Source organism: Drosophila innubila, assembly GCF_004354385.1.
Source record: "Drosophila innubila isolate TH190305 chromosome 2L unlocalized genomic scaffold, UK_Dinn_1.0 4_B_2L, whole genome shotgun sequence".
NCBI lineage: Eukaryota > Metazoa > Arthropoda > Insecta > Diptera > Drosophilidae > Drosophila > Drosophila innubila.
In genome coordinates, this window is record NW_022995372.1 from 911606 (window position 1) to 924844 (window position 13239).

Sequence of the window (13239 nt, forward strand, 5' to 3'; positions counted from 1 at the left end):
TTGATAAATTTGCTAATCAGCATATTGCGGTTTAACTGTGATTTTCGATTGTGTTAGTGTGGTGAGCTTTGAGAGTAATAGTAAGTGGATTAGATTGTTTGCTTAACATATTTTATTTAACGTGTGTATAAAATGTATATATATATATATTGGGAAAACTCTAAGCGAGAAACCCATGTATAATATATGCTTATATTATATTTGGATGATCACAGTGGGATCATGAAATGATTGAACTACAAATTGGCCGAGCTCACCAGAACCTATCTGCCTCTTATCATATATTCCCTACCAATGAAATTTGAAAGTTGAAAGATTATGTATATTAAATGTAACCCCATACATATGAAAATAAAAATGCTTTAAACTAAAATTATTGAATTTTCTTATAACAAAACAAAGGCTGCGACCACAATCATTCTGATTCATTTCAATTATATTAATGATTTAAAAATGACCCAAAAATTATTTATCGTAAACAACACTAATTAATTCACTTTGTTTTGGGCAGCTCTGAACTAAATTGACTCGGATGTTGATGCTGCTCGAGAACATATAAATGCAGTATTGAGCATGAAACGTCTCATTCTCCAAGTAATACATATTGCAGCATATATATCTCTATACTCTTCATATATGGATATATTGTAGATAAAAAACTCAAGTTGTTGGACTCTCTCAGAGCATTTAATTCTCTTGTAAAATAAAAACATTATACAAAGTGAGCTCAATTGAGAACGAATATTTAACCCTAGTATGAATCAGATTCTTCGGCCGATCTCACTCTCTCCCTTATTCCTAAACTTACTCCAATTGTGTTGGTTTTGCGAAACGTTTAGTATTTTTTTAAAGTGCGACCAAGCAACAACGCGTGCTAAAATGCTCCTCCGATATTATATGGTATTTGCATTACTCCCCAGTTTAATGCTGGCAGACGTTTGTAAGATACCTGAATATGATAGGAAGGGAAAAAAGATTGTAAGTTTTAATTTCGATCCCTTACGTGACAATAACTTTAACAGCGAGAAGTCAATTTGACAGAGTTCGTATATATTTTATATTTTTTAGTATTGTTGATAAAAATTCATAGGCGTTCAAGATTGCACCACTAATATTTTTTTTATTAATAAATTCGCTTTGTTATTGTTATTGCGGGTAACCCTTTAAATTTTTATAAAGGGAAGACATTTTCATAAAGTTTCCGTTGAACAGACCCGTCGGATGTGCTGCGATGGCTATAGACCAGTAAGTAACCCCGGAAGTGGTTTAAAATGTGAGCCCATTTGCGATAACAATTGTAGGAACGGAAAGTGCGTCACTCGAAATACCTGTAGCTGCAACGAAGGCTATGATAATATTCAGCATAATCCGGCCTACAGGTAGGTTTTATCTTGATGTTAGCGTATAATCCTTTCTGATCCTCGCTTGTCAGTTGTGTTCCGGTTTGTAAGGGAGAATGCAAGAACGGCGACTGCACGGTCCCGCCATTTTGCAACTGCTACCCTGGCTACGAATGGAATAAATCCACTGGAGATTGTGATCCTGTGTGCAGCAATGATTGCCCCAACGGACGCTGTGAGTCCCCAGGGAATTGTATCTGCAACCAGGGATACAGTAAAAATGAGACACAGATGGACTTGGGATGTCAGCCCGTCTGCGAAGTTGAATGTGATGATAATAGAGTCTGTGTGGCTCCCAATAAATGTGACTGGCCTTTCTCGAAACAAGAAGTTTCAAAAGTTGGTGAGATTATCTTTTTAAGGCGATGGATGATCGAGTTCGCAGTGGGCTTAGTGTTCCTGATAATACTGATAATATCAGTTTGGATTCTAATTTCTAGACATAATAAACGAGTTAACGCGGTAGCTCGCACAGGTTAGTAATCTTTCTCATAGTAAAATCGGGTCAGATCGTAAACCATAACTCGCTGATTTATGAAATATAGAACACAACAAGTTCATAGTTTAAAAAAAAAATTAAATGGATCGAATGGAGTTCAATATAATCAAAGAACATTGCCCATAGTTTAATTTACATTTATTCTCTTTGTACGCATTTCAGAAAAAGATTATTCTCTCTATGTGATGGATAATAAAATAGATGTACAAGAAATTTAGCAAATTTCAGTGTATCAATATACAACAAAGTAATATTTAAGCCAAACATGTAAACAATATAATTTACCTTAAAATTTTATTCATTAAAAATAAATAAGATTTTGAAGTATTAACAATTTTCAGTTTCAGCACATCTTCAAAGCTACGGCCAAGACGTTGGAGATTTCTTCCATACCTTGTCCATGCCCCTTGACACTTAATTTTAAACTTTAAACTATAAAGTTTGTAAAATCTTAACCGCATTCCATCCGGAATGTCAATTATATCCAGGGAATAACACTGAAGCCGGTACCGGAACCGTTAACCGAAACTAACCGTTTCATTTTTAGTACTAATATAAAACCAACTTGACATGCTCCAACTTATTTGGAGTATGTGGGTGAAAGTTTGGTATCTCTATCTCTTATAGTCACTGAGATCTAGGCGCTCACACAGACGGACAGACAGACGGACGGACAGACTCACATGGCTGTATCGACTCGGCTTTCGATGCTGATCAAGAATATACATATGCTTAATGGGGTCGGAGATGCCTCTTTCTCCCTGTTACATACATTCCAACAAACACAATATACCCTTTTACTTATATTTTAAGTAAAGGGTATTAAAAATACTGATAATGAACATATATTCCCAACTTTGATAATGGAGAGGCTATTAACTTTAATGTCATGTACTATGAAATCAATTAATGCTTACACTACAATTTCTCAGTATAAAAAGTGAATTCGTCATATCAAGAAGATCTTTATGTTATTGGATATTGAATTAAATACTTATCACTATGGACGGGTGTCCACGCTAGTGACGAAATCATCACAATTTTAGTGGTCTTCCAAAATTAAGATGAAAAGCATATATGTAAAATAAGATTTTCAATGTCACATATTGGCGATAAAAAAGTTTGGAAAGTCATACAGAAAATCAACTCTATTGAAAAATTGATAAAGCTCCAGACTAAATCATTTCATGGCAATCTGTATAGAGCACGATTAGAAAGCTTTAACAAAATCATTTAAATATTAGTTGCAATAAAATACCATTTTACTGATCACACAGTCTCCATAAGCTAGGTATTTATACAGACAGACAGTAGCATTTGTATGTATGACTAAATCGACTCGGGGGTTAGTGCTGATCGAGAATAAATATACTTTATTGGACCTGTCACTTCCCATTTTCCAAGTAACATATATTACAACATTTACAATATTAATATGCACTTTACATATTCCAGATATAACATTTAGATAAGAAATCCAAGTTGTGGAACACTCTCTGAGCATATAATACATATAATACTACTATTGGAAAATTATACAAAGTGAATTCAACTGAGAGCGAATGTTTCATTCATCAACTTGGTAAAGTCCATACTACAAATAAACCTGATTCCACTTGTCATCTTTCTCTTTCTCTCCCTTTTTTTCACACTCCCTCTTTCTGTGCTCGTCTTGCCGCGTTTCCAGTATTTTTTTAGAGTGCGACCAAGCAACAACGCATTCTATAATGCTCCTCCAACATTATATAATGTTTTCGTTATTTCCCAGTTTAATGCTGGCAAAAGTTTGTAAGAAAACTGAACGAAAAGATGGAAAAAGCATTGTAAGTTTTAATATCAATCCCTACCGTGGAAATAAAATAAACGGCAAGAAGTCAAGTTTACAGAGGTCCCAGAATCAAGTTTAAGGTGTTGTTTTATGCTAATTACGATATAAAAAGTTGATTAAAAGTGAAAACTTGAGATTTAATATTTTGAATTTTCAATATTTCAAAGGAGGGACCTTTGCCATCAAAATCGAATCTTGGTCGAAAAAAATAAATTTGCTAATTGAAAAAAAATTAAATACAGAATGAATTTAGAGGCAAAATCATGATCAAAATGACATTCCGTTTGAAAATCTATTCAATTTTGATAAAGTTATGTCAGTTGGAAGTTGGACAACTCTTTGACCTATCAACTTTTCCACAAAAGTACCGATACAAACGTTTCGGTATTCGGTTCCTGACAGAGAATTTTCATTCGGTTACGGTTTTAGGTCCGGTACACTGATAAAAAAAATGTTCTAAAATCAAGATTTTGGTCTCAGAACTAAGATTTTTGGTCTAAAAAAAGCGTCGAGAACATAAAATTCTTGAATTAAGAGAACACATCTTGATTTTAAGAACATTTTAAATAAGACCAAGTTCTTATTTTAAGAATAAATGTTCTTAAAATTAAAATCAAAAAATGAAAATTATTTTTTATATTTATTTTTTTTTATTTTTAAATTTTTATTTATTTATATTTTATTCTGTTTTAGTAATTTTATAAAGTTATTTTAATTTGTTACGAGGGGGATTCGAACCGCCGCCTACTGCTTCACAACTGAAGCGGCCTCTCTAACCAGAGCGCCACGGTGCCATCATTTGTTTGATACGAAATAGTACCTATTTATACTTTCCTAACAATTTAAGATTTTTATTCTTATATTAAGATTTTAAGATTTTTTAGATTAATAATCTTAGTTTTAGTAATTTGGTCTTAAAATAATCTTATTTTAAGAACAAAATATTTAAGATGAATGTTCTTGATTTTAGAACTTGGTCTTTTTTTTCAGTGTACTAAAAATGAAACGGTTAGTTTCGGTTAACGGTTCCGGTGCCGGTTCCGATGTTATTCTCTGCTTAATATAATCGTATTTAAAGAACAAACTATTTAAGATCAATGCTCTTGATTTTAGAAGTTGGTCTTTTTTTCAGTGTACTTGCTACGGAAATTATGGCATTCGGGATTCAAAAATTTAAATATTCATGCGTTGAAACTTTTGAACATTACTTTTGTATATAAATTCGTTTCGTTATTGCCGCGGGTAATCCTTTAAATGTTTAAGTAGGGATAAAATTTTCATAAAGTTACCGTTGAACAGACCCGTTGGGACTGCTGCGATGGCTATAGACTAGTAAACAACTCCGGAAGTGGTTCAAAATGTGATCCCGTCTGCAATAACAATTGTGAGAACGGAAAGTGCGTCAGTCCAAATACCTGTAGCTGCAACGAAGGCTATGATAATATTCAGCATAATCCGGCCAATAGGTAGGTTATATCTGAATATTATTAATTGATCCTTTACTGATCCTCTTGTGACAGTTGTGTTCCTGTTTGTAAAAGAAAACGCAACAACGGCGAGTGTGTTACCTCAGAATCCAGCAAATGCAACGATGGCTACAAATTGAATGAATCCACTGGTGAATGTTATCCTGTGTGCAGCAATGATTGCCCCAACGGACGCTGTGAGTCCCCAGGGAATTGTATCTGCAACCAGGGATACAGTAAAAATGAGACACAGATGGACTTGGGATGTCAGCCCGTCTGCGAAGTTGAATGTGATGATAATAGAGTCTGTGTGGCTCCCAATAAATGTGACTGCATCAAGGGTTATTTTGAGAAGAACAACGAATGCTGTCCTAAAGGGGAAAATATTCCAATTTCAAATACAAGCTTGCAAGAATGTTCAAGAGATGAAGTTAAGCCCAGCTGTGTGATAAGCTTTTTAAGGAATTGGATGATCGAGTTCGCAGTGGGTTTAGTTTCCCTGACAATTCTGATAATGGCAGTCTTATTTCTGTTCCTTAGACACAATCGTACATACGACGTGGCATCCCGAGGTGAGTGGTATATTAGATTGACTAAGATCGATAATACCAAACTTGTAAAAAGTTAAATATGCAAATCAATAGAATTGAGTTTGTTCTCTCATTTCAGAAAAAGAGCGTCCTATCTATGTAATGGATAATGAATTTTTTGATGATGATGAACTTGATTTAGTTACAACAAAATATCCTTAGTAAAATTTAAATAAATATCATTTAATCCTGCTTAAATACTTGTAATGTACACTTTAACCTTAGATATTATCACTAAAAATAAAAGTATATTTTAAGTTATGATAATATCATTAAGAATAAAATAAATATTTCTCGATTTTGGCGCCCTGACTAACAGTATATCCTTTTCAGTTTGAGCACATCCTTTTGACTTAGGCCAAGTCGTTGACCTATTTTGACACCCTTCTGTAATGGAACTATTGTGGGTCTGCCATTTCTGGAGAACGCATAGGGTCCGTAGTGCATTACACTATCATAATCATAGCCGAGATTAAAGTCATTTGAATCATAGATCTGAAAGTTATGTTTTTCGTCTTCTCTGACATTCTTCAAATTAATTTTTACAAACTGATTCCTTCTGGGATCATTATGCATATGGAGAAGAGCAAGGGCATGAAGTAACTCGTGTTGAATAATACCTTGGGACATGCAACCAACACCCAAATTAAGAGTCTGCTTCTCGCCCTGGTATCCAATGTGGGACCAACAACCAAGTTCTGTTCTTTGTAGAATCACCTGCGGTTCCTTAAGGTCGTAGGTGCGTCGGAATCTCACACAAGTTTGGGAGGAAATGTCTGACATGGCCGCCATTATTGACATGTAGTCGGAGAAAGCTATAAGAGTGTGTCTATTGAATTAATTTGAATGTGATTTAAATACCTTGAGCCACTTACTCATTCCTTTGCCAACACTGTAAACTAGTGTGCTATTTGGCCAATAATAATCCGACCAGGTCAACACATTGCGGTAGAGTTTCTTACCCTGCAGATAATTTAATTGAACCGAACTCAATCTCATGTCGTTCTGCGAATTTGATTCATGAATCAATATGTTTAACAAAAACGTCAAGAGAAAGTAGCTTAAAGTATGCATTTTGATAATGATTTGTGACTGAGAAGCTACAATCGGTTTTTATAGACGTTGACGCAGAGTTAGCAGAGAGGAAAGATAAGCACAGATATTTGAAAATACTTATATTGAATATATGTTTCTGCTTTGATAAGAGAGAGGTGATTAACCTTAATGTCGTGTTTTGTGAAATCAATAAAATAAATAAATTTATCAGCTGTTGGATTAATTGCATTATACGCAGAACTTCAAAGCGGTTAACCGATAAATGATTTTCTTCTTTAACAAACGATTCTCATGTCAAATCTAATTTCAGTCTTAGCTTTCGCTTTTTGTATCATTGAAATCCCCCATTCAGATTAAAACCGGCTTCTGCCAACTTAATGCTAATGTATTTTTTTAATGTATTTTTTTTAATTTAACTGGGATTTTACTTCAAAATTCTTTTCATATTTGCGCAATTCTTTCGCAACTTAATGATGATAAATTTCGTTGCCTTATTGCAATTTAGTCATCAGTCTTTCTTCTTCATTCTCCATCCGAAATATCTGCCGAAATTTAATCAGTTTACTGTGTTGACAAATGTAATTAGGTAAACGCTACTGTTGCTGTCATTCCTGTTAAGATTAATTTTGGCAACGTATTTTTTTGGGTACGCACCTTAACGATTGAAACTGAGATCTGAATTTGGCGAATGACAAAGGCTGACAACAAAAAGCTGTCATTAAAGGTCACGACCCGACGTGAAAAACAGGTGAACAAAGATGAAAAAATAAACTAAGAATTTACTTTCTCAACGGAAACTGAATCTGAGAATTTATTTATTTTTAAACAACATCTGAAAGTATGCCAGAAAAAAGGGTTGCTCCTAAATGACAGCGATAAGAAACCAGATAAGGTAACCAAAGCGAGGAAGTTAATTGATGATAATTACTGAATGCGACTTTTACAAAAATTTGTGAGATTATTACATAAAAATGTTGTATAATATTTATTATTCATAATTAAAAGCTCTGCTTAAGGTGAGTAAAAAAAGAGATGAATTAAAAGTGCTCTTAAGCAATATTCCATACTATATTTGATTAGATTATTACATAAAAATGTTGTATAATAATTATTATTTATAATTAAATGCTCTGCTTAAGGTGAGTAAAAAAAGAGATGAATTAAAAGTGCTCTTAAATATTATTCAATACTATATTTGATTAGATTATTACATAAAAATGTTGTATGATAATTATTATTCATAATTAAAAGCTCTGCTTAAGGTGAGTAAAAAAAGAGATGAATTAAAAGTGCTCTTAAACAATATTCAATACTATATTTGATTAGACTTAGCTAAGGCCATAGTTGACTTGTGAGTAAGTTTTCGATTAGATAAGATCTAACGACGATTGCCGGTCAATTTCCCAGACCATAAACAAGAGTTATAAACTTAAAAATGTATTGTATCATAGGCTAATGGCAATAAATTAATTGGCCAGCACATTCCGAGGCTGCTTTGAAGACTTGTGTCGAATTGAGCGACGGAACAGTCGCACTTAAACATTGCAATCGTGAACATGAGGTTTCTATCCACAGTCCTGTTAGTCTGTGCCTTCGTCAAGGTCCTCTCGGCAGCCCCGACTCCGACTGCGACTGCGACTCGCGTGGAAACGGATCCCGAGTTGACTGCAGGTTATACCGAGGGTGATATGATACTTGGGGAGGAGAGGAATGGTCTGATCAATGAGACTTATCGCTGGCCCAATCGCATTGTCTACTACTACATCAACAGCTACATAGGTAAGGCTTTATTTAACAAATAGTTAATCAGAATAAGCAGTTGCAAATAACTCTTATAGATCAGGAACATCGAAATCATATCATCAGAGGTATACGCATACTCGAGAAAAACTCCTGTCTGATCTTTAAGGAAGCTACAAGTGATCAGGAGTATTATGTGAATGTCACCTCTGAGGCTGGTGGCTGTTTCTCCTATGTGGGTCATCGTAATCGCGTTCAGCAGTTGAATCTGCAGAATTATGATCTGGATACGGGCTGTTTCCGTTTAGGAACGATCGTGCATGAGTTCCTTCATGCCTTGGGCTTCTATCATCAGCAGAGCACCTGGAATCGGGATGAGTTTGTGCGAATTGACGAGGAGAACATTCTCGAGGGAAAGGAGAACAATTTCAACAAATACGACAATGTCACGGTGGATAACTATGGCGAGGATTATGACTATGGCAGTGTTATGCACTACACAGCCTATGCCTTCTCCAAGAACGGCAAGATGACCATTGTTCCGTTAGAGGAGGGTGCCCAGGAAGTCATGGGACAGCGCCTGCAAATGAGTCCAGCGGATATCAACAAATTAAATACAATGTACAAGTGTCCACGGAATGTCTAAAGTGATCACTAAATAACAATTACGATTAATTGTAAAGTTTTTCTGAGAAAAAATAGTTTGATATTTGGTCTTATCTTTGTTGTGGCTTCTGGTCATCGATTAGATAAGATCTAGTGTAAGATTGTTGTATTTATTGACCACCATCCACAGGTCTAGGCTATAAATTAACAAAATTGCAATTATATTCGCTATAAAGATAAAACCTTTGTTCGTCAGAAACGATTCTACAGAATGGAATTGCATTTTAGAATCAGTCTGTTGTAGTCTACTCAAGTGGCAACATGAATTGGTGCTTTATAATTACATTTCTATTGTTTGGTATCCTCAAGGATACTCGGGCAGTTCCGCTAACTCGTCTGGAAACGGATCCCGAACTGACTGCGGGCTTTTTTCAAGGAGATATGATAATCCAACCACAACAAAGAAACGGTCTTCAAAGTGAAAAATATCGTTGGCCTGATCGGATTGTGTTTTACCGAATTAGTAGTGATATTGGTAGGTCGAGTTCGATAGTTAGACTTTAGTTCACAACTCAAACTGATACTTGTGTCTAAGCAGATCGGGAACATCGCAATCACATACTACTCGGCATCCGTCACATCGAGCTAAAATCCTGTCTGGTCTTCAAGGAGGCATCTGAAGATCAAGCCCACTATGTGAACATCACCTCACAGCCAGGCGGTTGTTACACAGCTGTCGGTTTTCTCAACAAAGTACAGCTGCTCAACTTGGAGACTTATCCCCTGGACACGGGTTGTTATCGCCTCGGCACCATTATCCATGAGTTCCTTCATGCACTGGGGTTCTTCCATCAGCAGAGCACCTTCAATAGGGATGAACACGTGCGAATTGCCACGGAGAACATTCTCGAGGGAAAGGAGCATAATTTCGAGAAATATGCGGAGAATATGGTCGATAATTTTGATCAGGATTATGACTATGCCAGCATTATGCACTATACACCATATGGCTTTTCGAAGAATGGAGAAATGACCATTGTGCCCTTTGAGGAGGGTGCCGAGAAAGTCATGGGACAGCGACTGCAACTAACTAAAAAGGATATCAACAAATTGAATACTATGTACAAGTGTCCGATACACGTTTAATACAAAAGTCATACCAAGTCAATGTAACATAAAAAGAAAGAAGGCAACATCGATTAGTAGTCGGAACTTTGCCTTAGTAGGTAGTTTCTTTTCCAGATAAGATATTACTTATTTTACCCTCTTTCCGCTTCAAGTTTTAAAACAATTTTTCCGGTACTGGTTCATTTCCAAAGAAAACTTTGGTAAACAAAAATATAAACTTTTTGTGTTGGAAAGAGAGTATTAGTTATTAGGCTATTATAGTAAATTTTAGCACAATAATTCAACAAAATAATGTAACAGGATAGAAAAGCTTCTCGACTTTTCTTCAAAATGCTTTTTTTTCTAGTCTAGTCAAGACGATATCTTATTCATAAGTCTGCTTTTCACCTCCTTACTCGACTTTCAATGCAGCCCAAAAGACTGCTACAATCTTAGCCAAACTACACCACTCTTATCTAATCAAACACAGGGTATTTCAACTGCTAGCCATAAAATAAAATTATGAAGGCGCACGTGCTTTAATGGCTATTAAATTACATGCTTTATTTTCTGATAATCGGTCAATTGTTTTATGAGATATCGCTTAGTTATTTCAGCACTTCTGGATTAGAAAAATTCCCCACTTACTATTGCCGAAATCTGGTTATAATTTAAGTCGACAGAAATAGAAATGGAACTTTGAAGTAGCTAATCTGGTTGGGTTGTATTTGGCGGATGCCGTCACCTGTTTTGTATAATACTCGAAGATTTCATAATAGATATTAAATCACAGGGTTTAGAAAGAGAAAAGAGAAGAGAGAGAGACCTTAGTTCTACTTAGATAAGCGCCATTCAAGTTCAAATACAAATAAATTGCTAGGTTTACTTGTTTTGCAAAGCGATTACTCGTGTTTTCGTATCTTCAACTTATCGGACAAGTTTTGGCGGCAATTACTCACTAACCGACATCGTTTACAGCCGGGATATATAGAAATACATTGGGCACTTGAAAAGCCAATCAAAGTGCTGATAATAATGATACTATTTCAATTAATGCAAAAGAAAGACAATTGACGCTGTCATTGAACACATGACGTATGAGCAATATGAAGAGAGACCTTTGGGACCCCCCAAAATCTGAGAAAGGGAACGAAGAGAGGAGATTGAAACTGCAGATATTTTAGCTGTGCTTTAATGAGTTGACAAAAAGTCTAGAAGTAACAGAAAACTCATAGGAAATGGAAGAAAAAAGGGAACATTTTAAGGAAGGAGCTGTTAGAAAATTCAGATCTATCTAAAATTACAGAACATAGCTCACAGATCCTAAAATTGTAAATATTCTCTACAATTTTAAAATAATGTCCATTACAAATTAATATGTAAATAATTTAGCATTTAAAAAAAAACATGTATATAGTCTGGATTTTTTTTTATTTATTAATGAACAAATACTTATTATATCTCAACTTATTTATTGCAATGAGTTAAAAAGAAACTAAGGTATTAATTATTTATTAATTAGAGCATAGTATATATTATTAAAATTTAAATCTGTTTTATAGTTGTGCAAATTGTTGTTGCACAATCTTGTCATAGTTAATTTCAGTGTTTCCCATTGGCATTATCTGAGCAAAATCGATTGCTTGTATCTAATCTTGGCACTGAACATGGCCAGTGGCCAGTGGCTAAAATCAGATATTTATGTCCAATGTCGGTTCCTCACATGGGTTAGTTAACGTCGAGCAACGTCGCAAACAAGATGCAGTCCCTATCGAGTGTGATTCTCGTTGTGCTCTCCACACAATTACTGCAAAGTGGAGCTATGCCGCTGCGCTGGAGTGTAGATCCCGAAGAAATCGGAGGATTTGCCGAGGGCGATATGCAGTTGACGGAGGAACAGCAATTAATTTTGGAACATGGACCTAAGGAACGCAATGGCTTAATCGATGCCAGCAAACGTTGGCCCAACAATCTGGTGATCTATCAAATATCCGAGGACTTTGATGCTGAACATAAGCAGGCAATTCTCAGAGGAATTAAAACGCTGGAGGATAGTTCCTGTCTCAAGTTCCGAGAGGCTACGCTTGAGGATGCTGCCTTTGTGAGAATTACGGCCAATCCGGGAGGTTGTTTCACCGCCGTGGGTTATCAAGGTCAACCTCAAGAAATGAACCTGGAGATTTATCCCATTGGAGAGGGTTGCTTTAGACCCGGCACTATACTACATGAATTCATGCATGCTCTGGGCTTCTATCACGAACAGAGTTCGGCAATTCGCGATGATTACATCGATGTGGTCCAGGAGAATATTGTGCCCGGCAAGGAGTTTAATTTCAAGAAATACTCGTCAAGTGTTATCACCGATTTCGATGTCGGCTACGATTACAACAGCTGTCTCCATTATCGACCTGGTGCCTTCTCGGTGAATGGCAAGGACACGATAATCCCCTTGGATGATACAGTCGTTATAGGACAACGGACGGGACTCAGCAAAAAGGACATTGACAAGATTAACATCATGTACAAGTGTCCGCATCTGGTCTGAGTCTATGAGTCTTAGACTTTGTATTTTATTATATATTGTATTAGTATTACGAGTATTATTAATAGAACAAAGTGTGATATTTTCCTCTTCCTCTGTCCCCTCGATTTAACCCCATTGTGCGGTTCTCGATTCTGTAATCTTTGCATGTATATTTTTATAATTTGCAGCAAAGTGAATTGCGTAAATTAAACTTAACACTTACTTATTTTATGATAGCTCTCTTTGACTTTTATGTTTCTTCGTGTACTTTTTCTATATATTTTTTTTTTGCGCAAACTGTTTCTTGATAAGAAGTCGGTATTATTATTATCTCAAGTGTCGAACAATCGCAGCAATTGGCAAACAGTTAGTAAATGCGTGTTTAGTGCTGTGTCAGGGTCACAAAATCTGTGCCATCTCAAT

General features: G+C 35.6%; 6 protein-coding genes across 6 annotated transcripts; 5 read left to right on the forward strand and 1 right to left on the reverse strand.

Annotated features, from left to right (window-relative positions):
- The first annotated feature begins 857 nt into the window (after positions 1-857).
- Positions 858-2230, forward strand: LOC117779861 (wnt inhibitory factor 1-like). Its single transcript, XM_034616183.1, has 5 exons — positions 858-978; positions 1213-1245; positions 1302-1379; positions 1433-1875; positions 2062-2230. Exons 1-5 carry the CDS (start codon positions 956-958, stop codon positions 2115-2117), a joined length of 633 nt encoding a protein of 210 aa, XP_034472074.1. The 5' UTR covers positions 858-955; the 3' UTR covers positions 2118-2230.
- A 1361-nt stretch (positions 2231-3591) lies between these two features.
- Positions 3592-6002, forward strand: LOC117779858 (protein draper-like). Its single transcript, XM_034616179.1, has 4 exons — positions 3592-3722; positions 5027-5193; positions 5248-5765; positions 5863-6002. Exons 1-4 carry the CDS (start codon positions 3627-3629, stop codon positions 5943-5945), a joined length of 864 nt encoding a protein of 287 aa, XP_034472070.1. The 5' UTR covers positions 3592-3626; the 3' UTR covers positions 5946-6002.
- LOC117779862 (seminal metalloprotease 1) lies at positions 5951-6846 on the reverse strand. The gene is made up of 2 exons (XM_034616184.1): positions 6659-6846; positions 5951-6598 (listed from the first exon to the last, which is right to left on the reverse strand). The coding sequence occupies exons 1-2, from the start codon at positions 6780-6782 to the stop codon at positions 6096-6098; spliced, it is 627 nt and encodes a 208-aa protein (XP_034472075.1). The 5' UTR covers positions 6783-6846; the 3' UTR covers positions 5951-6095.
- Positions 6847-8357: 1511 nt separating this feature from the next.
- Positions 8358-9277, forward strand: LOC117779859 (seminal metalloprotease 1-like). Its single transcript, XM_034616180.1, has 2 exons — positions 8358-8618; positions 8678-9277. The coding sequence occupies exons 1-2, from the start codon at positions 8396-8398 to the stop codon at positions 9223-9225; spliced, it is 771 nt and encodes a 256-aa protein (XP_034472071.1). The 5' UTR covers positions 8358-8395; the 3' UTR covers positions 9226-9277.
- Positions 9278-9470: 193 nt separating this feature from the next.
- Positions 9471-10476, forward strand: LOC117779860 (seminal metalloprotease 1-like). The gene is made up of 3 exons (XM_034616182.1): positions 9471-9720; positions 9784-10338; positions 10371-10476. The coding sequence occupies exons 1-2, from the start codon at positions 9507-9509 to the stop codon at positions 10329-10331; spliced, it is 762 nt and encodes a 253-aa protein (XP_034472073.1). The 5' UTR covers positions 9471-9506; the 3' UTR covers positions 10332-10338; positions 10371-10476.
- Positions 10477-11995: 1519 nt separating this feature from the next.
- Positions 11996-13052, forward strand: LOC117780275 (seminal metalloprotease 1). Its single transcript, XM_034616729.1, has one exon. The coding sequence runs from the start codon at positions 12052-12054 to the stop codon at positions 12835-12837; it is 786 nt and encodes a 261-aa protein (XP_034472620.1). The 5' UTR covers positions 11996-12051; the 3' UTR covers positions 12838-13052.
- The last annotated feature ends 187 nt before the right edge of the window (positions 13053-13239 follow it).

What these genes read in the sequence shown, in the direction of transcription:
- LOC117779862 (XM_034616184.1), bottom strand. Translation starts at nt 6,782, where the DNA reads ATGAGATTGAGTTCGGTTCAATTAAATTATCTGCAGGGTAAGAAACTC. An exon ending in CAGTGTTGGCAAAGGAATGA is followed by an intron (nt 6,599 to 6,658) that starts GTAAGTGGCTCA and finishes ACACTCTTATAG; the next exon opens with CTTTCTCCGACTACATGTCA.
- LOC117779858 (XM_034616179.1), top strand. Translation starts at nt 3,627, where the DNA reads ATGCTCCTCCAACATTATATAATGTTTTCGTTATTTCCCAGTTTAATG. An exon ending in GAAAAGATGGAAAAAGCATT is followed by an intron (nt 3,723 to 5,026) that starts GTAAGTTTTAAT and finishes ACCGTTGAACAG; the next exon opens with ACCCGTTGGGACTGCTGCGA. An exon ending in ATACGACGTGGCATCCCGAG is followed by an intron (nt 5,766 to 5,862) that starts GTGAGTGGTATA and finishes CTCTCATTTCAG; the next exon opens with AAAAAGAGCGTCCTATCTAT.
- LOC117779860 (XM_034616182.1), top strand. Translation starts at nt 9,507, where the DNA reads ATGAATTGGTGCTTTATAATTACATTTCTATTGTTTGGTATCCTCAAG. An exon ending in CCGAATTAGTAGTGATATTG is followed by an intron (nt 9,721 to 9,783) that starts GTAGGTCGAGTT and finishes GTGTCTAAGCAG; the next exon opens with ATCGGGAACATCGCAATCAC.
- LOC117780275 (XM_034616729.1), top strand. Translation starts at nt 12,052, where the DNA reads ATGCAGTCCCTATCGAGTGTGATTCTCGTTGTGCTCTCCACACAATTA.
- LOC117779861 (XM_034616183.1), top strand. Translation starts at nt 956, where the DNA reads ATGATAGGAAGGGAAAAAAGATT. An exon ending in ATAGGAAGGGAAAAAAGATT is followed by an intron (nt 979 to 1,212) that starts GTAAGTTTTAAT and finishes TCCGTTGAACAG; the next exon opens with ACCCGTCGGATGTGCTGCGA. An exon ending in CAGCATAATCCGGCCTACAG is followed by an intron (nt 1,380 to 1,432) that starts GTAGGTTTTATC and finishes CTCGCTTGTCAG; the next exon opens with TTGTGTTCCGGTTTGTAAGG.
- LOC117779859 (XM_034616180.1), top strand. Translation starts at nt 8,396, where the DNA reads ATGAGGTTTCTATCCACAGTCCTGTTAGTCTGTGCCTTCGTCAAGGTC. An exon ending in CTACATCAACAGCTACATAG is followed by an intron (nt 8,619 to 8,677) that starts GTAAGGCTTTAT and finishes TAACTCTTATAG; the next exon opens with ATCAGGAACATCGAAATCAT.